The sequence below is a fragment of the Capricornis sumatraensis genome, chromosome 1 (genome assembly GCF_032405125.1).
Source record: "Capricornis sumatraensis isolate serow.1 chromosome 1, serow.2, whole genome shotgun sequence".
NCBI lineage: Eukaryota > Metazoa > Chordata > Mammalia > Artiodactyla > Bovidae > Capricornis > Capricornis sumatraensis.
The window spans coordinates 38627032-38648272 of NC_091069.1; the positions used below are offsets into that span (position 1 = coordinate 38627032).

Consider the following 21241-nt stretch of genomic DNA (forward strand, 5'->3'; position numbering starts at 1 on the left):
TGTTCAGTTCTGAGCTTCCCTGGTGAGTCAGATGGTAAAGGGTATGCCTGCAATGCAGGAGACCTGGGTTCAATCCTTGGGTGGGGAAGATCCTCTGGAGAAGGAAGTGGCAACCCACTCTAGTATTCTTGCCTGGAAAACCCCATAGATGGAGAAGCCTGGTGGGCTACAGTCCATGGAGTCACAAAGAGTCGGACACGACTGAGTGACGTCACTTTCACTTTCTTTCACTCTGAGCACTAAGACTGTGAAGCCCAATGGCAAGAAGCAGGGTTTGAAATCTGGCATCTCCCAGGCTCTCCAGGAGTTTGAGATCAACTTGAAACTCAGGGCTCCACTAAGGAAGCTGAATACAGCAAGAGCCAAGAATATGAAGTTGGTGGTGGTCAGTAAGCTATTACAATCTTTGTTCCCATTCCTCAACTGAAATCTTTTCAGAAAACCCAAGTCCAGTTAGTACGTCAACTGGAGAAAAAGTTCAGTGGGAAGCATGTTGTCTTTTAGTGTCCAGAGGAGAATTCTACCTAGGCCAACTCAAAAAAGCTGTACCAAAAAATAAGCAAAAATATCTCAGGAGCTGCGCTTTGACAGCTGGGCACAATGGGATCCTGGATGACTTGGTTTTTCCCAAGTGAGATTATGGGCAAGATAATCCAAGTCAAACTGGATGGCAGCCAGCTCCTAAAGGCTCATTTGGATGAAGCACAACAGATAATGTGAAACACAAAGTTGAAAGATTTTCTAGTGACTATAAGAAGCTCATGGGCAAGGATGTTAATTTTGAATGCCCAGACTTTCAGTTGTAAACAAAAATGACTAAATAAAATATTCACAATTAAAAAAAAAGAGTAAGTGACTCAGTAAGGATGGGACAGGGACTCTCATACTGCTCTCCTGGACTATTTCGGGAACCTCAATTTATGTTTTATGTCAATTATAACAAGTACATCTTAGCTCAATCCTTTAATGTGTCCATTTCAGTGAATACAACAGGTTTCCAAAATGAAAACACTGAGTCCCAGTTTAAGAAGGCAATTGGCTAGATGTCCATTAGCTTCTCCCAACAACCCATAAAATACCTTAAAGAAGTAGTTTGATTCTCTCCCCCACACTGAGTGACCCGGTGACTGTCCCCTCCAGCCCTGGAAAGAGACTGGAGGTTTATATCTGAAAAGGGTAAAACAAAGGGCATCTTCTCTGGAAAATACACGGCAAAGCGGAAGGCCAAAGTACAGCACTGAAGCTGAGCAGATTAGGGGATGGTTGTATGCTGCACACGGGCTCCTTTAGGTCCCTCTCCCAACTGGATCCTCCAACACAGGGGACCAGGTCTTCACCCACCAGGCAGGATATTTGAAGTATCTTTTCTGGGAAAATCTGACCAGCCTAGTTGTAAAGAAATGGACTCTAGATATTTAATATTAGATAAAGAGACTAAGTCAATCAAATAAATAGTAAAAGACAACTTGAAGCAGAATATGTATGGAAAAGAAAACTTTAAAAAAAATCACTAATATTTGAGGAGATATTATGTCCATGAAATAAGAACAGGATTATATCAAAATGTTTAAAGAACAAAAAAAGAGCTCTTAACATTTAAAATGTGATAAACAAATATTCAGTGAAATAATTGAAAGAAAGTGGTGAGAAAATACTCCAGAAAGTAAACTCAATCCAAAAAGAGAAAGAGAGAAAAGAAAAAAAACATGAACACAGAGAGATGGAAAATAGAAGAGCAAATTTAGGAGGGGAAAACAGAGTGATGAAGTCGCCAATGAAATAATTTAAGAAAAATTGCCAGAACTGAATGATACATATTTTCAGAATATTACTAAGGACAAATAGAATATCCTGTAAGGAAAGAGAGAGAGAGAGGCTGATTCACTTACAAAGAATCAGAAAGGTTTTATACTGTCCAAGTACAAACCTGGAGGCTAGAGCATATCTTAAAATTTCTAGAAAAAAAATTTCTATCTTAGAATTTCATACTAGTCCAATAATCAGTCAAGTGTCAGAGTAGAAAAAAAAAAACAAGTCAGGCATAGTAATTTTCCAAAAATTTACCTCTGTGCACTGTTCTGGAGAAGGTACTAGAGGTATGCTCCATCAAAATGAGAGGATAAACCAGGAAGAAGACATGGGATAAAGAAAAGAAAGGCTCAAATAAAGGAGAAAGGCAAAGGGAACTCCTAAGATGATGGTGAAAGGAAATCATAGGATGGCACCTAAGCCAAACTGAAGTAAATCAGAAGGTTCTTAGAAAGAAAATGAAATGGATAGAAAACCTAATGTGAATAAATATCTTGACAGCTGGTTAAGAGTTTGAATTAGTAAGAAGGAAAAGCTAAGGAAATGAAAAAAGAGAAGACAATTATTAATGCTGGGAAAACCAAAAGGTTATGTGAGAAAAGAAATAAGGATATCATATAGCTCATCTGTGAATAGTGTTTGAAAGTGTTAGTCACTCAGTCATGTCCAACTCTTCACACCCCATGGATTGTGGCCCACCAGGCTCCTCTGTTTATGGGATTACCCAAGCAAGAATACTGGAGTGGGTTGCCATTTTCTTCTGCAGGAGATCTTCCTGACCCTAGGAACAAACCCAAGTCTCCTGCATTGCGGGCAGATTTTTCACCATCTGAGCCACCAGGCATGCACCCTGTGAATGGTGTTCACTTATTAATGATAATGTAAACACTGACTATTAAATCTAACCAAAATTATGATATAGTTATACTAGAAGATGGACATGGGAAGGGTAATTAAACTTGGAAGATGCTGGAGGAAAAAAGAAAGCAAAGTTCTTTCTGTACCACAGTGGGAAATCAATAGATTAGGACAAAGAGTAAAAAGTCTAGGAGTAGCAATAAAGATATATTGCTTAAATACAAGGAGCTAATAATCAATATAATCAGCTAAGAGAAGTGAAAATAATTAATTCCTGGAAGGGAGAAATAGAGTGAAGTGAAGAAGAGTGCTGTTTTGCACAACAAACTAGAGGGAACTTGATGACTCTTTAAATTATGCCAAATATAACTCTGACATAAATGAAACCTTAAAAAGAAAACTAAAGCAAATAGTAAACAATTATAATTTAGCATATAATAGAAGAAAACTTCCATGAGGTAAAGAAATACCTTAATCTGCAGGCATATTTAAAATAAACTATTACATAGACAAGGTTTCCCCGGTGGCTCTGCAGTAAAGAATCTGCCTGCAGTGCAGGAGACACTGGTTTGACCCCTGGGTCAGGAAGATCCCCTGAAGAAGGGAATGGTTACCCACCACAGTATTCTTGCCTGGAGAATACCATGGACAGAGAAGCCTGGCGGGCTACAGTCCATAGGGTCTCAAAGAGTTGAACACAACTGAGTGACTTAACATGCATGCACGTATTACATAGACCTATCCTTGGGAATTTAAAAGTTTAAGGATAAAGAATCCTACATTAAAATTTACTGCAAAGAGACAAAATTAGAGGATAATGGAGAAATTTCTAAAGGTTTGAGGAAAAAAATTGTGTCCAGGAATTCCATGGCAAACCAGTGCATCTTCTCTTTCACTTTTAAAAGAAACAAAAAGACATTCACAGATAACCTTCAAAAGCATATCATTCTCATATTTCCAGCTGAGAGATGACTCAAAAAAACCCTCAAAGATTATGTTATAAAAGAATATTTTGGTGGTATTTAAATAAAGTGAAAAATTTCATCAATATATTTTAAAATTGTGGTTTCAAAACAATTCAAATGGGGAAATCTATTACTGAAAGACAAAATAATAATTTCATAATAGTAACAACTAACAAGGTGAAATAGATGGGGAAACAGTGGAAATAGTGTCAGACTTTATTTTTGGGGGCTCCAAAATCACTGCAGATGGTGACTGCAGCCATGAAATTAAAAGATGCTTCCTCCTTGGAAGAAAAGTTATGACCAACCTAGATAGTATATTCAAAAGCAGAGACATTACTTTGCCGACTAAGGTCCATCTAGTCAAGGCTATGGTTTTTCCTGCGGTCATGTATGGATGTGAGAGTTGGACTGTGAAGAAGGCTGAGCGCCGAAGAATTAATGCTTTTGAACGGTGGTATTGGAGAAGACTCTTGAGAGTCCCTTGGACTGCAAGGAGATCCAACCAGTCCATTCTGAAGGAGATCAGCCCTGGGATTTCTTTGGAAGGAATGATGCTAAAGCTGAAACTCCAGTACTTTGGCCACCTCATGCGAAGTGTTGACTCATTGGAAAAGACTCTGATGCTGGGAGGGACTGGGGACAGGAGAAGGGGACGACAGAGGATGAGATGGCTGGATGGCATCACTGACTTGATGGACGTGAGTCTGAGTGAACTCCGGGAGTTGGTGATGGACAGGGAGGCCTGGCGTGCTGCGATTCATGGGGTCGCAAAGAGTCGGACACGACTGAGCGACTGAACTGAACTGAACTGAACTGAACATAAGGTGAAAGCTTTCTCCTGGAATTAGGAATCTCTGGTTACCTTAGCTTCTGTTTTTGTTTTTTTTCCTTTTAGTAGTCCAACACCTGTGTAAGTGATTCCTTGTATTTAATACCTTCTTTTTGAAATACTTAGTGTGGTTTCTGCTTTTCTGATTGAACCTTGACTTATAAAGTTAGTAAATGACAGGGTTGAGATTCAAATCCAGTAGTCTGACTCCAGAGTTTATACTCTTATTGTTATTTATATTATTCTAAGCTCTTAAACACAAAACAAGAGAAAAAACTGAACATGACTTTAAATAATCTTTGGGATAAAGAGGGACCAAAAATTGTAAAATGTAATTAGAGTACTTAGATCTTAAATAAGGATTAGAGAAAAATTAAAACTTCTGTGACACATGAAAGCTCTATTTATTGTAAGCAAAGCTTTCAGCTTTACATAGTTGTATTTTGAAACAAGAAAGAAAAAGCAAATACACCAAATATTTGTCTAAATAATTAGAAACATAAAAATTAAGTAAAGAAATAAATATAACATAAAATAAACCAAGGAAAAGCCAAAAGAAAAATGAAATGTAAACACAAGTAGAAAATATGCAGGACTCATGCCTGTTTTTGCTTGTTATTTTATAGAATCTGAGAAAATTTTCCATTATGTAGAAGGACCTCTGACCTCAGAGGTCCTTCTACATAGTGGAAAAATTTGGTTTTAATGAAGTATTTTCTCTATCAAAACTAGTCACACACACATCCATAGGTTATATACATGCATACTGAAAATGACAGGAAGAATATCCATCTAACTGCTGTAGAGTTGACTTATGAGTGGAGTGAGGGTTGGAGAAGGCGGGATCAGACCAAGAAGGATGGAAGGCAAAATACAGAGGCAGGGTGAAATCACAGACTGTAGCCCACTGGACTCCTCTGTCCATGGAATTCTCTAAGCAAGAATACTGGAGTGGGTGGCCATTCCCTTCTTCAGGGGATCTTCTTGACCCAGGGATCAAACCTGGGTCTTCTACATTACAGACAGATACATCTGAGCCACTAGGGAAGCCCTCTCAGTAATGAAATTAATTATTTTTTTTATTCTTCTTCTTCCTTCTGCTTTTCTTTTTCCTGCTTTTCTATTTCTAGATTTTACAAAATGATCATGTATTATTTTACCTGGAAAAAAAAAATTTAATAACCCTTCATCATAAATTCTAAAAGCCTAAGATCAACCTGGGGAAAATGTTTTCCACGTACGTGACAACAGGTTTTAATGAACCTCATTAATACATAAAGAACTGCACATCTAATCTTGGAGAAGGCAATAGCAACCCACACCAGCACTCTTGCCTGGAAAATCCCATGGATGGAGGAGCCTGGTGGGCTGCAGTCCATGGGGTCTCTACACGTTGGGCGCGATTGAAGCAATTTAGCAGCAGCAGCACATCTAATCTGAAGTAGTCACTCAGATAATTTCTATTTATCATTATCCAACATTTTTCTTGACTTTGCTTATTTACTGTGTTTTGCTTACCCTAATCCTAATGTAGGCTCTTTTACAAGCAGAAAACTTGTTTATCTTGTTTCACATCATATTGCCTATGCCTAGAACAGTGCCTAGTATATGGGAGGAGTTCAGTACATACCAAATGAATAAATAAAAGAGGATTTGCAATCAGTTCTTAAAAATGAATGCCCCAACAGAAAAATTAACAACATAATTTTAAAATGAAATATACATAATCAATAAGTTTTAGGCTATAAATTCTGTAAGGAATGGAATATGTCTATTTGTCATTATATTTCCCGTATCTAGCATAGTTTTGGCAAGAAATAGGTGCTTAATGAAACAACAAATGAATAAATGAGTGAATGTAACGTTAAAGAAAATTTTTCATGACACTTGTCAAAGACAGTAAGGAAGACTTATTCAAGAGGGACTATTGCAATTAAGATTTGGTACTAGGGGAGAGAAAGCGACAGTGAAGTCACTCAGTGTCCGACTCTTTGCTACCCCATGGACTGTAGCCTATCAGGCTTCTCAGTTCATGGAATTTTCCAGGCAAGAGTACTGGAATGGGTTGCCATTTCCTTCTCCATGGGATCTTTCCGACCCAGGGATCAAACCTAGGTCTCCCGCACTGTGGGCAGACACTTTACCATCTGAGCCACCAGGGAAGTCCGCCAGGGGATGGAGACCAAGCTCAAATCCAAACAAACCAGGATAAGTGGAGGTTTATAGTTAACGAGCAGGGTGGAGATCAGTGAATGGAAAATTACTAGAGGAAGCATCAAGGCTAGGGGGATTCTTGCTGATCAGACTCAACAGGATTCTTGCCTTAAGGCAGCTTAAGGTGATAAGATGTTGAGAGTGAAGGATAAGGAATTTGACCAGATATCCAGAGTAATATCAAGGCTGGAGGATTTTCACTAAACTGACTCAGCAAAATTTTTGCTAAAACTGGACTAATTGGGCCAAGGACAGAGCACAAGGTCAAAGTCTAGTTAAAAAAAAAAGGATTCCAAGGCACTGACTCAAGTTTAGTCAAGGAGAGTTTTTATCAAAGAAAGTCTTTGAAAAAGTCTTCACTGACTTTGGAGAAGCCTCTTGAGAGTCCCTTGGACTACAAGGAGATCAAATCAGTCAATCCTAAAGGAAATCAACCCTGAATTTTCACTGGAAGGACTGATGCTGAAGCTGAAGCTCCAATACTTTGGCCACATGATGCGAGGAGCCGACTCATTAGAAAGGACCCTGAAAGACTGAAGGCAGGAGGAGAAGGGGACGACAGAGGATGAGACGGTTGAATGGCATCACCAACTCATTGGACATGAGTTTGAGCAAGCTCTGTTGCTTCCTGACCTGCATATAGGTTTCGCAAGAGGCAGGTCAGGTGGTCTGGTATTCCCATCTCTTTCAGAATGTTCCACAATTTATTGTGATCCACACAGTCAAAGGCTTTGGCACAGTCAACAAAGCAGAAATGAATGTTTTTCTGGAACTCTCTTGCTTTTTCCATGATCCAGTGGATGTTGGCAATTTGATCTCTGGTTCCTCTGCCTTTTCTAAAACCAGCTTGAACATCTGGAAGTTCACGGTTCACGTATTGCTGAAGCCTGGCTTGGAGAATTTGGAGCATTACTTTACTAGCATGTGAAATGAGTGCAATTGTGCGGTAGTTTGAGCATTCTTTGGCATTGTCTTTCTTTGGGATTGGAATGAAAACTGACCTTTTCCAGTCCCGTGGCCACTGCTGAGTTTTCCAAATTTGCTGGCATATTGAGTGCAGCACTTTCACAGCATCATCTTTCAGGATTTGAAATGGCTCAACTGGAATTCCATCACCTCCACTAGCTTTGTCCGTAGTGATGCTTTCTAAGGCCCATTTGACTTCACATTCCAGGATGTCTGGCTCTAGGTGAGTGATCACACCATCATGATTATCTTGGTTGTGAAGATCTTTTTTGTACAGTTCTTCTGTGTATTCTTGCCACCTCTTCTTAATATCTTCTGCTTCTGTTAGGTCCCTACCATTTCTGTCCTTTATCAAGCCCATCTTTGCATGAAATGTTCCTTGGTATCTCTAATTTTCTTGAAGAGATCTCTAGTCTTTCCCATATACTTTAGATCATCTGTAAATTACTGAAAATACCTAATACAATGTAAATACTATGTAAATAGCTGCTGGCCAAGGTACATTCAAGTTTTGCCTTCAGGAACTTTCTGTAATTTTCTTTTCTGAATATTTTCCATCTGTACTTGATTTAATGCTCCAGTGTGCAACCCTCAAATATAGGGGGCCAAATGTACATCCAAAGTGCCATAGTAACAGTAAATAGCAGGACACAGCAGAAGGCGTAATTGAAAGATTTACAGGGCAACTGAAGGGAGAAGGGGTCTTAGGTCTACAATAGAGCATTGGACTGGAAAATGTTTAGAGATCCTTGAAAATTTGAGCTGTATAAAAACAGCGAATGCAAAAAAAAAAGTCAGTAGTAAATATCTCTGAGTGATTTTATTCTGAGTTGACTTCTATTCTTCATAGTCTTTGATGATTATATAATTACTTTTCTACTCAGAAAACGAAACCAAAAACCAAGAAATCTTTTTAAAGAAAATAAGTGGTTGTTACTCTGTCCCTTCTGCTAAACAAGGGTTCTCAAACTTGAAAATGTATCAGAATCACCAGGATGGTTGGTGAAAAGAGACAGCCACCTCTGCCCCTCCCTCCTATTCAAAAGATCTGGATGGGGCCTGATAATTTGCATTTCTAATAAGTTCTAAAAGATGGCAACATAAAACGGCTATGTGGTGTCCAGAAAATGACTGGGTTTTGAGGTCAGTCAGATTGTAATTCCAGTTCTGCCCTTACCAGACTGTGTGTAGCAACAGTTGACATACTTTAACCCCAGTTAGCCTGTTTCCACATTGATAAGTGTCTTGTGAAGGCTGCATGATATGATTAAATATCCACTGCAGTGCAGGCCTTAGTTAATGTCCTTAAATAATGTTGGCCCCCTTCTCTTTGACTTCCTGTAAGGAATTAACCACACATTGGCCATAACTGGGTTTTACTGTGACATGGTTTAGCCATATCACAGGCCAAATTATTTCCTCCAAACCCAACAAACCATGTGCATTTTTGTTACTAATAAAATTTTCATTGTTCATTTATGAAATTGGGGAAAATAGTATTGATAGAATAGTATCTACTTTGATATAATGATATCAGTATCTACTTTGCAGAGGTGCAGATCTGCATCCATAAGGATTAAACAATGTAATATGTTAAGTGCCTAATTCAGCAGTTAGCATGTGGAAGATACATAGTAAATATCAATTTCTTTTCCCTTTTTTTAAACAATTCATTTATTTATTGGGCTGCGTTGGGTCTTTAGTTGTAGCATGTGGGATTTTCATTGCATCACATGGGATCCTTCTTTGTGGCCCAGGGACTCATGGGCTCAGTAGTTGCTTTGAGGCATCTGGGACCCTTAATTCCCCCAACTGGAATCAAACTGTGTCCCCTGAATTGCAAAGCTGATTCTTAACCACTGGACCTGCAGGGTAGTCCCTCCTTTTCCTTTCCTTTTAATTGGATATTTCTCATTAGTATCTCTTAGAGCAAGTTCAAAATGGTCTATAATACCTCAAAACAATCTTTCCACCCTAATCAGATTGTTTTCTGCATCACATTTAATTTGAACTTGATTATTTGGTTTATTTAAATGCTGGTAAAGACACACTCTATATAAACTATCATATTGGATTTTCAAGGAGATAAATAGATGACTGTTACCTGATTCTGAGTAGAGGTGACAATATACTTGAAAAGTTGAATAGAAATGCAAGGCCAGGTAGGACAAATCATACTTTTGTAAGTGTGCTAGGAATTTTGAGATTACAGTGGTTGATCTGATTATCTTGCACTAAGAACTAGAGAATTACTAAGCGTTGTAAGAAAGCTATCGCTTTTTGGCTGAGAAAATAGGTCCAGAGGTCTAAGTGGTCTAGGGGCACAGCTATGGAGTGGTAGAGGTTTCCTGTCCCCTGGTCCCATGCTGTTTATAGATTTGCTTCTTACTTTAAGTAGGCAGTATGTTGTTGCTAGTTAAGCACTGGGTTCCGTAGCTAAAATGTTTGAATTTGAGTCCTGGTTTTGCCAGTTACTATTTGTGTGGCTTTGGGCAAGCCACTTATCTCCATGCTTCAGTGCCCCATCTATAAAGTGAAAATAACAATAGTACCGTATTTCATAATGTTGTTATGAGAATTCACCAACTTAATACATGTAAAGCATTAAAAATTGTGGTTTTGTCAGTGTAACTGCCATTAGTCTCCAAGAGAATGGAAGACAAAAAAATCTAGTCTTCTGTTTTTTCCGTCTTTGTCTTCTTTGTAAAACTTCTTCCCTCAGATTCTGATCAAAGCATCCAGATGAGCACTCAGTGAATACATGTTAGCTACCTTAACTCTACAAGATAAAAACACATTTTTGTATCTTAGAAGTAAGGGTGGGGATCTGCCGAATTCTGGCCTAGTCTGGTTAACAGGAAAGTCTAGAAAAGTAAAAACTGAGAGAGCAACAGATTCCAGGACCCAACAGGTCTTCTTTAAAAAAGCCAAGATCAGTAGGTGCAGAGAAAGATGGAGGTCAATGAATCTAATTTCAACTTGGCTCTCAAATCTATTTCAAGACCTATTGCAAACTTCCTTGGGAAAAAAATCTAGCCTTTTAAGGAAAGTGCAGAGAACATGTCTCCCATGGGTTTGTTTCGAGGGACTGTCTTAGCAGGTGCTGCGTTCTGCCCTGGAGGTGGCTGCGCGGATTTGTGAACTGAGGTGACAGCATCGACTCCCTCCGGAAGAAAAGATGCTGTCTCTACACAGGAAGTTTAACTGATAGTTTAACTACGATACTACTTGAAACACGATGAACAAAAAAGAGGAGGAGGACAACAGGGAGAAGGAAAAGAGGGAGGAGAAAAAAGAGGAGGAGGAGGAAGAGGAAGCAGCAGAAACCTCTGTCAATTCAGTCACAGTTCAGTTTAAAATTTAAATTTCACTTAAGAGAAACCAAGAACACCATCCCCCTAACCTCGCCCCCCACCGCCGTCGCCCCTCCCTGGAGCACCTTTCTCTACTCTCTTCAAATGCCTGCAGAAAAAATTCTAGGACTAATTTACAAGCCAAAAGGGCGGTCTCAGAAATAGGGAGCAGGTGGAGGTGAGAAATAACTTACATTCAGGATTTGAAAAATTATGGATCTGGGGAGGGGGGATGGGAAAGGATTTGGCACCACTGTCAGCATCACCTATCAGGAAATCTAGGGATGGAGAAGGATACCAAGAAGGGTCCAAATCTTCTGCCTTTGGCAGATGCAAACCACACTGTCCACCTCCATTCTGCGCACTCGGGCGATATCAGGGTAAAAATAAGCATCAAAACAGGAATATTGAAGAGGAAAGATATAACAGTCAGTCTAGAGTTCTCGTGTGGGCGGGGGTTAAATGAAGGTTAGGCAAAACCACGGCATCAGAAGAGGTGGAAGAATTAAGGATCACCGTCAGACAAGCCCCGAAGTTTGGGGTCGAGCCAAGGGTTTGGGTCGCCTGGTAGCCTACGATTGGCTCCGCACAAACGCTCTCTAAGTTTCTCAGTTTGAGTCTCGAATGCAAATTTCCTGAAAAGGCACCGTCTTATTAAGGGTTTTCACAGTGCCTAGCTCAGAGCTGACCGCAGAGCCTGTTCTCAACATCTGTGAGCAAAAGCTGCTTTTGAAGTTGGGAGGAGGAAGGGCTCTGGTTTTATTTATGTTAGGGTTAGCTTTGAGGTGTGGCCAGGCACCAACGGCCAGCGAAAATTTCCCGATCGCCCTCGGTCTTCCACCTCTGTCCAGGTGACGTCGGTAAGCCCCGCAGGACCCGCTAGGGGCTAAGCTGCTAAGCCGCGTCCTTCAGGTGTCAGCCTCGATCCGTTTGGAAACCACAATCCCCAGAATCCCTTGTGCAGGGAGGTCAAGTCGCAAATAAGATGGCTCCAGAAGGGTGGAACATGCAGCAGGGTGGAAACCCTAGTCTCTGGCAGTTTCTTTCCCGGATGTGTTTAAATAACCGAATCCCACAAATGCACCACCCCGCTAACCACCTCCGTGGCGGAGAAGGCCACCGCAGCCGCCTCGCTCGCTCCTCCAGGGCATCCTGGGAGTTGTAGTCCAGCTGCTAGGCTGCAGCGAACTACCTTTCCCATGGTGCCCCACGGGTCGGGCAATATCAACGTTCTTTTCCAAAACTCTCTCCGCACTGAGACCCCGTTTCCCCACTCCCCTTCTCTCCGACAACGCGTTCTCATTCTTGGTGACAGAGTGGAGGCCTCCAGGGGCCTCAGCCGCTGGCTCTGCCGCTCGAGGAGGCACTTCCGGCGGCGGTTCACTTCCTGGTTGGGTGGATGGAGCCGGGCGGGAGCGCGCGCGGGGGAGGGGCGGCGGGTCAGTCTCCGCCGGGCGCTCCGGGGATCAGCTGGCGGGCGGGCGGGCGCCGAATGCGGCCCCGGCTCTCGCTGCAGCGCCGCCTCTTCTCCGCGTCGCAGGCCGGCCCGGCGGCCGTGACAATGTTGCGGGGCTGATAGCTGGGCGCCGGCCGCCGAGCCATCTCAAGTGGGTGCCGCCGGGATGCTGCCTCGCGGGGCGGCAGGGAGACCGGGGAGGAGGGGAGGCATTGCCCGCTGGGTCAGCGCTGCCCGAGGCGGCCCGAATTCCTCCTTTTTCAGAGCCCAGGGCACGGGAGTCCCGGGTTCTGGGGCCGGGGACGCGTTTTCAGCCCCAGGGTTTTTCTCTCTAGGAAAATTCATGAAGCGTTTCCCCAGGATGGTGGCTTCTGCTCCCCCTAGGACTCAGCAGTTGAATTTTTAAGTGTGTTACTGATTCATCCTCTCTCTCCCTCTGTCATCACAGGTTTAAACTTACACGAATCGCTCTCTTGAGGAGGAGGGGACCGCCGCGCGATTGACACGCATATTCCTATAGGCATCCTCCCTCAGCCCCCACCCCCACGGCCGGATTCGGGTGGCTCCTCTCCGAGCTGAAATCCGAGAAGAAATCTCCTTGGATCTCTTGTTTAAAAAAAAAAAAAAAATCCAGAAACCGTCGGTATTTTGCTTTCCTGCTTCCTTTTCGCATGATGAAGAAGTTTTTCGACTCCAGGCGAGAGCAGGGTGGCTCTGGCCTGGGCTCCGGCTCCAGCGGAGGAGGGGGCAGCACCTCGGGCCTGGGCAGCGGCTACATCGGAAGGGTCTTTGGCATTGGGCGACAGCAGGTCACTGTGGACGAGGTGCTGGCGGAAGGTATGGTGGGACTCTTTCGGTGCGCCGTAAATTAAAATCTTGTGCTGATGCAGCAAGACTCGGTTTCCAGTTGTTGAATGTATGAATGGCTTTTGCCCAGTTGACCCATCCTTCTCCCTCCCCTTGCCCTGTGAATCCTTGTCCTTGAGAAATGTGAAACGGGGATTTCAAAGTGACAGGGCTTTATGGGGTGGGGGAAGTTTGCCAGAAATTGTTTACCTCGGTGGCCTTTTATTAAAAAAAAAAAAAAAATTGACAGGACAGTTCTTGCCTGCCTCATGGAATTGAGGATCAGATGAGAAAAACGTATTGTGAAAGTGCAAAGCTTCACATCAGATATAGGGTGTGGGGCTTGTGATCCTCCTAAAACTTGAAATACTGATGTGAGGGCTGCAGGGTGGGGTTGGAGAACCTTTAAGAGGGGTTTCTCCTCCCACCCAACTTTCCCTCTCCCTTGACCAGGGCTTGGAAGGAAGAGAGGGTTTTCAGGGAATCAGAATGTGTTTTTCCAAGAGCCAAGGCTCTTGGTGGGTTTGACTAGGTTTATTTCCTGGCCTAACTGTAATCAGGTCCCCAGGATACAGTTCGGATAACAGAAATTACATGGAATGAATGTGGTTATTTTGAAATCGGTCCAGTGGGCCCCTCTTCTTCCTATTCTTGTCTTTTGATTTTGGGGTGTGTGTGTGTTTTGCCAAAAGAATTACTTGAGAGTGGCATCTGATTTTCGCTTTTTCTCTGTTGGAGAGGATGTTATTTAGATCTACTATGTAAATTCCCTACATGTGTGTTCCTCTCTATCTACAGACATGTAGGTATATATCTTTATCCCCCAGGCTTTCTGCATGTCTCTTTTGGTAACCTTAACCTTGACCTTCATAATTATGCCAGACTTATACTTTTCACAGCCCACTGCCTGCCAAGTGTGCTTTTATTTAATAAAAGCAGCAATTTCCTTGGCATGAAGCTATTCAAACTAATTGGATGGGGCCAACCTGCTGTAGGTTGTTTTATCGGCTGACAGGGAATGGGGGAAGGGGAGGCCTGTATTACTGCAGCATGGTGGGGAAACAGTTCAGTTGCTGGGGAAGGAGCCTTTTTTCAAGCTAAGGTTGGAGCAAGGGTCCTGACCTGGGCCCGGGAACTGCCTGTCATGGTGAGTGTTGCTGCTGGTGGGCTTGGAGGAGGAAGAAGCTGTGTCAGGCTCTCAGCTTGAATCAGCATGGGATTCAGCTGGGCCCAGTTTTCTGGGGTTATGGCTGAAGTCTTTACTTTAAAAACAGTGTCTTAAAAAAAACATCTGGCAGTGGATGTCCTTATGAAATTGTCGCGCTTTTCCGTTCTCAGTGCTGCTCTAGCTGGACTTGATCCGGGGTCTGAGTCACTATCCCTTTGGATCCTTCCTTATGGGCTTTGGTGCAGGATGGGAGATGCTTCTGTGCCCGCTGCCAGCTCCGCACCCTTGAGTCTGATCTGTCTCATCCCTGTGCCAGAGCCCTGGCCCGCAGTGGGATGGAGAAATGGAGAAGGAGTGTGTCTGTGAGAGAGAAATTGGGAGCAATGAGGGGGCACCGAGCTCCTTCCTTCCCTCCCAACAGCCTCTGCTGACCTTAAAGCCCAGAAACATTTTGTTCAACTAGGATGTTGTCTCGTTAGAGAGGAGGTAACCCTAAGTGGTGCCACTTCTCAGAGTCTGAGTTGATGGGGAAGAGAAAAGGCAAATTTTCCATCTATACTGCCCTTTTCTTCCCCAGAATTCATCCCTGGAACTGTACATCATGCCCTTTTTTTTTTAAAATGGAAATGAGAGCTTGCAGCTCTGTGTTCATTCATTCAACAAACAGTGGTAGAGTGTCCGCACTGTGCTAGGTTCTGGGGAATATAATTTAAAACTAGCTGCTAGGATTTACATACTGCTTTGAGAAATGGAAAACAGCCAGTTAAAATCAAGCGATATGAGCCATCATGGAGATTAACTTAGGGTGCAGTGGCTTCCAGTTTTAGAGTGCCAAGAATTGCTTGCTGCAGGAAGTAACTGACTGAAGGATGAGTTGGAATTATCCAGGTTCAGTGACGGCACACTCAGAGTAGCAAGAGGGAGGGCCATGGAAAACTTGGTTTGGCAGTGTTGCCCTGTTTATGTTCTTTGACTCTAACTGAATTTGAATTTGTGGCTCTTAGAAGTATATTGGGCTTCCCAGGTGGCACTAGTGGTAAAGAATCTGCCGGTCAATGCAGGAGATGAAAGAGACATGAGTTTGATCCCTGAGTCAGGAAGATCACCTGGAGGAGGGCATGCCACCCACTCCAGTATTCTTGGTGGAGAATTGGTGCTAAGCATTGGTGGGTCAGTGGTAGAATTCTTGCCTGCCATGTAGGAGGCCCTGGTTTGATTCCCAGCCAACCCAAGAGCACTACTACTGGGGCTTCCCAGGTGGAGCTAGTGGTAAAGAACCCTCCTGCCATTGCAGGAGGCATAAAGAGACACAAGTTTGATCCCTGGGTTGGGAAGATACCCTGGAGGAGAAAATGGAAACCAACCCCAGTATTCTTGCCTGGAGAGTTCCATGGACAGGGGAGCCTGGCAGGCTAAAGTTCATGGGGTCACAAAGAATCGGACATGACTGAGTCACACACACACACACACACACACACACACACACACACACACACAAGCTATGGAGGAGCCAGTATACACACATACACACATACACGTATATAGCTATGGAGGAGCCAGTATACAAAGTACCTGTGAAGTACCCACCAAGTACAAAGGTACTACTAGGGTCTGAGAAGGAGGATATAGGGAGGTTTAAAGTGTAATGCCTGCCTTTAAGGAGCTGTCAGTGAATTTAGGAAAACAAGACAAAGGCAGACTTTCACTCCTACAGTGAGGTGTTTACCAGAGCTGTGTGTGGAATCAGGCAGTGAAAGTGAAAGTCGCTTAGTTGTGTCCAGCTCTTTGTGACCCCATGGACTATACAGTCCATGGAATTCTCCAGGCCAGAATACTGGAGTGGGTAGCCTTGCCCTTCTCCAGGAGATCTTCCCAACCCAGGTATTGAAGCTAGGTCTCCTGCACTGCAGGCAGATTCTTTATCAGCTGAACCACAAGGGAAGCCCAGCAGTACTAGAGTGGGTAGCCTGTCCCTTCTCCAGTGGATCTTCTTGACCGAGGAATCGAACCACGGTCTCCTGCATTGCAGGTGGATTCTTTACCAACTGAGCTATCAGGGAAGCTCCCAAGGAATCAGGCAGCTGCTGCTGCTAAGTCGCTTCAGTCGTGTCCGACTCGGTGCAACCCCATGGACTGCAGCCCACCAGGCTCCCCCGGCCCTGGGATTCTCCAGGCAAGAACACTGGAGTGGGTTGCCATTTCCTGCTCCAATGCATGAAAATGAAAAGTGAAAGTGAAGTCAGTCGTGCCTGACTCTTTGCGACCCCATGGACTGCAGCCTACCAGGCTCCTCCGTCCATGGGATTTTTCAGGCAAGAGTACTGGAGTGCGGTGCCATCGCCTTCTCCAAGGAATCAGGCAGATCCAGATTCAAATTCTGGATCTGTTCTCGACCAGCTGTGAAACCTTGGGTAAGACATTTCCAGCCGCTCTTTGATCTCTCTGACAGTGGTAGTCAAAGTGTGGCACCTGGGTCAGGAGCATCAGCATCATGTGCAGGAGCTTGTTAGAAATGCAAATTCGGGCCTCACCCCAGAGGCTGTGGCTGTGGGGCTTTAACAAGTTCCTGGAGAGATTCTACTGCAAGTTGAAGTTTCAGAGCCACCGCCCTAGGGAGCAGTCTTGAAGATTAAATGAGGCGACGTATGTAAATTACTCAACATTTTTCAGATGTTCAATATTTGGGAGCTATTATTTTTTAGCCATATAGGCAAGTAGTTAAGGAGGAGTAGGGGCAATGTGAAGGCTAGCTTGACTGCAGCTACTCCCCCCACCGCCTCCCCCCCAGCCCCCGAGTGTGGGTGAACAGAGCCAAATGTTCTTTGCAGAGGCCTCGCCTGGAGAATCCCAGGGACAGGGAAGCCTGGTGGGCTGCCGTCTATGGGGTCGCACAGAGTCGGACACGACTGAAGTGACTTAGCAGCAGCATGGCTCCTTAAGGGGTCAAGAGATGTTTGGGGGTAGCCATGCTCCTTTGAGGCTCCAGGTGCTGACCTAGCCACCCATCCTAGCCAGGGGTGTCTCAGGCCGAGAGTCGTACATCAGGTGCGCAGGGCAGTGGCCGGGTAGTTCAGGGAGGGGTGATGAGGTGGACTTCAAGCAGAGACCCTGGTACCACCTTATCCCACTGACCATCCCTCTTTCTCTCATGTGGGTTTGGTTTGTCCTTTATAGGGGGGAATTGCAGGAACCCCAAGGACAAGCTGCTGGAGCAGAAGATCAGTGGCTTCAGCCCTGCTCACCCTGTCTCACTAACTAGTCCTAGGGGGGTTGTCTGGGGAAGTGAAGGCTCTCCATCACCAGTTCAGAGGATCTGGCTTTTTCTTGGCTGGCTCAGGGTTGGATATTGTTTCTCTAGCTTCCTCAGGAAAGATACCGTGATGAGATACTAAAACATGTCTGAGGTAACGGGTGTGGGATGTCAAGGGGAGATCTGGTTTAAGCTTCCAGAACAAGCTCAATGGGAAAAGTGGAGCAATGCTCAAAGGAGATCTGAGAAGCTATGCTTTTATCACACCTCCTTAGCTAAATGAGGCTTTACATCTAAGCTCCAGACACAGGTAAATGTTGACTACCTGCTGTATCCAAAACAACATTCCAGAACTGCGTGGGTATATATAAGGTGGACCAGGGGGCCCTCAGGACAGTATTTGACCTCCACTGAAAGAATTCAGGTCTAGGGTTAATGAGAACTACCCAGTTAAGTCTCTATGGGAGTAAACATTGACAGTTTCTCCTACTTACAGTGCAAAGTAGGGACACTTAAAAAATACATTTGAAACCAGCTAAACCAACAAATGTGTGTGTATCTATATATGTGTATGTCAGAAATATGTATTAGCAGTATCAGTATGATGCAGGCATGTATTCATTTGGGGAATGTCAGTGCCTTCTCTGTATCAGGCACTGTATTAGATTCCAAAGCTAGAGGATGAATGGAACTTGGGCCTGGCTCTTAAGGAGCTCGTTGTTGTTGTTCAATCAGTAAGTCATGTCTTACTCTTTGTGACCCCATGGACTGCAGCAGGCGAGGCGTCCCTGTCCTTTTCTATTTTCCTGAGTTTGCTTAAATTCATGTCCATTGAGTTGGTGATGCCATCCAACCATCTCATCCTCTATTGTCCCCTTCTTCTGCCATCAGTCTTTCCCAGCGTCAGGGTCTTTTCCAGTGAGTCAGCTCTTAGCATCAGGTCGTCAAAGTATTGGAGCTTCAGCTCCTGTTCTTCCAGTGATTATTCAGGGTTGATTTCCTTTAGGATTGATGGGTTTGATATAAACCAATGAATACTCCTAAGATAAGTGTCCAGCACTTAGCATGGTCCTGGATATAGAGTAGATGGTAAAAAGACTTTATGAGATGATAAAGGAGAAAGGCCCTGGGGTGGAGGGTTTCCAGATGAAGGGTCATTTAAACAGGAATGTAAATTACCCAGCGGTTCCCAATGAGGGTTACCCAAGCCTTTCCAAGCAGAAAGAATAGCATATGCGAAAGTGTGGTGAGTTCTGGGAATACCAGTGAGTCTGTTGTTGTCATTTTGGTTGGTACAAGTTTCCCTTCCAGAATCAAGGAAAGAAGGACACAATGTGGTAGAAGGAAATTCTTTTCCATTTCTCTCTGGCTGCGCTGGCTGCTCGCTTTCCCCAGTGGCCCTGGGCCTTCCGCGTAACTGTTGCCTAGCTGTCCAATAGGCAGTACTTCCTTCTATGCCTCAGCCCTTTGCCAATAGTGGGGCGAGGAGGTGGCTAGTGTCTGGGGAAGAGAGGTCCTGAAGCTTCAAATAGATGTAAGAAGCTTGAAGCTGAAGCAGGTAGGGGAGTGAGATGACCAGTGTTACAGGAAGGAATGGACAGGGGAGAAAAGGAGCATGTTTGACCAGAGCAGAAGGTGTATTGGAGAGAGAAGAAAAGGAAATCAGGTCACAGAGAGCTTCAGTGGCAGGCTGGGAGGTTGGCTGGAAGCCTGTGAGGTCTTCTCTTGACGCAATCACCAATTTGACCCCTCCCACTTCAGATGTCCTTGCCTGCTGGGAAGTCTGGTCTTTTAGTGGCAACTGCAGATTTTCAGGGGGTGGTTTGTGAATGGTGTCTTCTTCCTGGCTTCAGGCATGATGACGGTTTTAGCTTTGCTAAATATAGCCAAATCTAGAATTCAGAAATGAAATCCAGAATAAGCCATTGCGTGCTCAAAGCCTTTCCTTTGGTCTTTCTAACAAAGTCAAGCTCACTTAATGAGAGGTTGTGAAGAGAGAGAATCAGTTTCCCATGGGTTCTGTGTAGGAGGGTCTGGGAGGAGGCTATACTTACACCTCAGGAGCTAAAACTGTGGGTAGAGTACACAAGAAAAGCTCAGTAAATACTAATAAAATACACACGAAAACATACTCCTGCATCAGAGCAGTCACTTTAACTGGCCGTCTTTGAAAGTTGACACTTCTGAAAGGGGACTAACTGTGCGCCTTCATCTTGTCCTCTTCAAAGGATGGATGCTTTCTGAGCTGCTTAAGAAATCTCTGTGACATCTGCATCTGCAGGAGCCAAACAGTGATAATCATAGGAATGGAATTGTCTATTGAAGTAGCATCCAGCAATTGAAGTAGCAAAGCGTAGCCTTGAGTCTCCTTTTCTGGAGCCGTCTTCTGGTGTGTTCGGTGTGGTGGTGGGAGCCCTGCGGGGTGATTTGGAGACCTGGGTTTGTTGGTTCAGTAATCATCCCTGAGCACCCACTCTGTGCTGGATATCATGCAGTGATTAAATAAGACACGGCTCTACCTTGAGGAACTCACACTCACAGAACTTCAGACACACTAACAAATAGCTCTAAATGTTAAGATAAAGGGTTAACAGGGCCAAGGGAACAGACATGGGGGACCATTGATTTTTGGGCGAAAAGAAGTCAAGGAAAGCTAACAAAGGGTGATACTTGAAATGTGTCTTCAAAAATAAGAACTTATTGCTAGATGGACAGGGTCAACAGAACATTCTAGGCAGAAAGAATAACACGGCCAAAGATACAAAAGCAGGGAAAATGCACTGCTCGCTGCGAGCTAGGTGTTTTGAGGCAACAGTGGTCCAGGACTGTGTGGTCCAGGACTAGTGGTTCAGGACTGTGTGGGCCAATAAAGTAGCTGTTAGCCACATGTAGCTATTAAAATTTAAATGATCTGAAATAAAATAAAAATTTAATTCATCAGACCACTTTTCACTTGCTTAGTAGCTGCATGTAGCTACTGCCTCCAGTTTTGAACAGCACAGATGCAGAAAAATGTCATCTCAAAGTTGTAGTGGGCAGTGTTGGTTTAGAAAAATAGTCTCATAAACTTTTTAAATAGAATAGCACTGTCGGTTTACAAACAGTCTGTCCCTTCATTTATGTCTGTCTGTTTATTTATGTCACGTCCTGCTATTGTTAGCTGGGATCTGAAGGCACAGTATATAGTTAAAATGAGGTGCATCGCTTCTGATAGTGGATGCAGATCCATACTTGAAATAACCTCAGTCAGGTATTGGTGACTCTTGTCATATTTTATTAGACTGTGGTTGTTTCTGCGTTGTCCTGTGACTAATGAAGAGGACATCCGGAACATTCTCTTGTTGCTCATGTATGCTTGTGTTATCTTTTATCGAAGGTTTCTCTCAGGAATCTTTTTAATCCCCTTGTTTGTTTTATGAGGGCTAATCCATTTAAAACAAATGTAATCAGTAAAGGCACTTAACTAAGCATATGGACGGTGCATCTCAGCCTCTGCTGCAGAGCTTCCCCCTTCCCCCAGGATC

The 21241-nt window shown here is 43.8% G+C and overlaps 1 protein-coding gene and 1 pseudogene across 4 annotated transcripts in view; both read left to right on the forward strand.

The window, feature by feature from the left end:
• Positions 1-229: 229 nt before the first annotated feature.
• LOC138074589 (small ribosomal subunit protein eS7-like) lies at positions 230-806 on the forward strand (annotated as a pseudogene).
• Positions 807-13127: 12321 nt separating this feature from the next.
• The window catches only part of AAK1 (AP2 associated kinase 1), a 162503-nt gene continuing 154389 nt past the window's right edge, over positions 13128-21241 (forward strand). For all 4 annotated transcript variants that reach the window (XM_068975781.1, XM_068975772.1, XM_068975790.1 and 1 more), the window contains exon 1: positions 13128-13290. In XM_068975781.1, coding sequence (XP_068831882.1) covers positions 13128-13290 — 163 coding nt within the window. The remainder of the gene's footprint in view (positions 13291-21241) is intronic.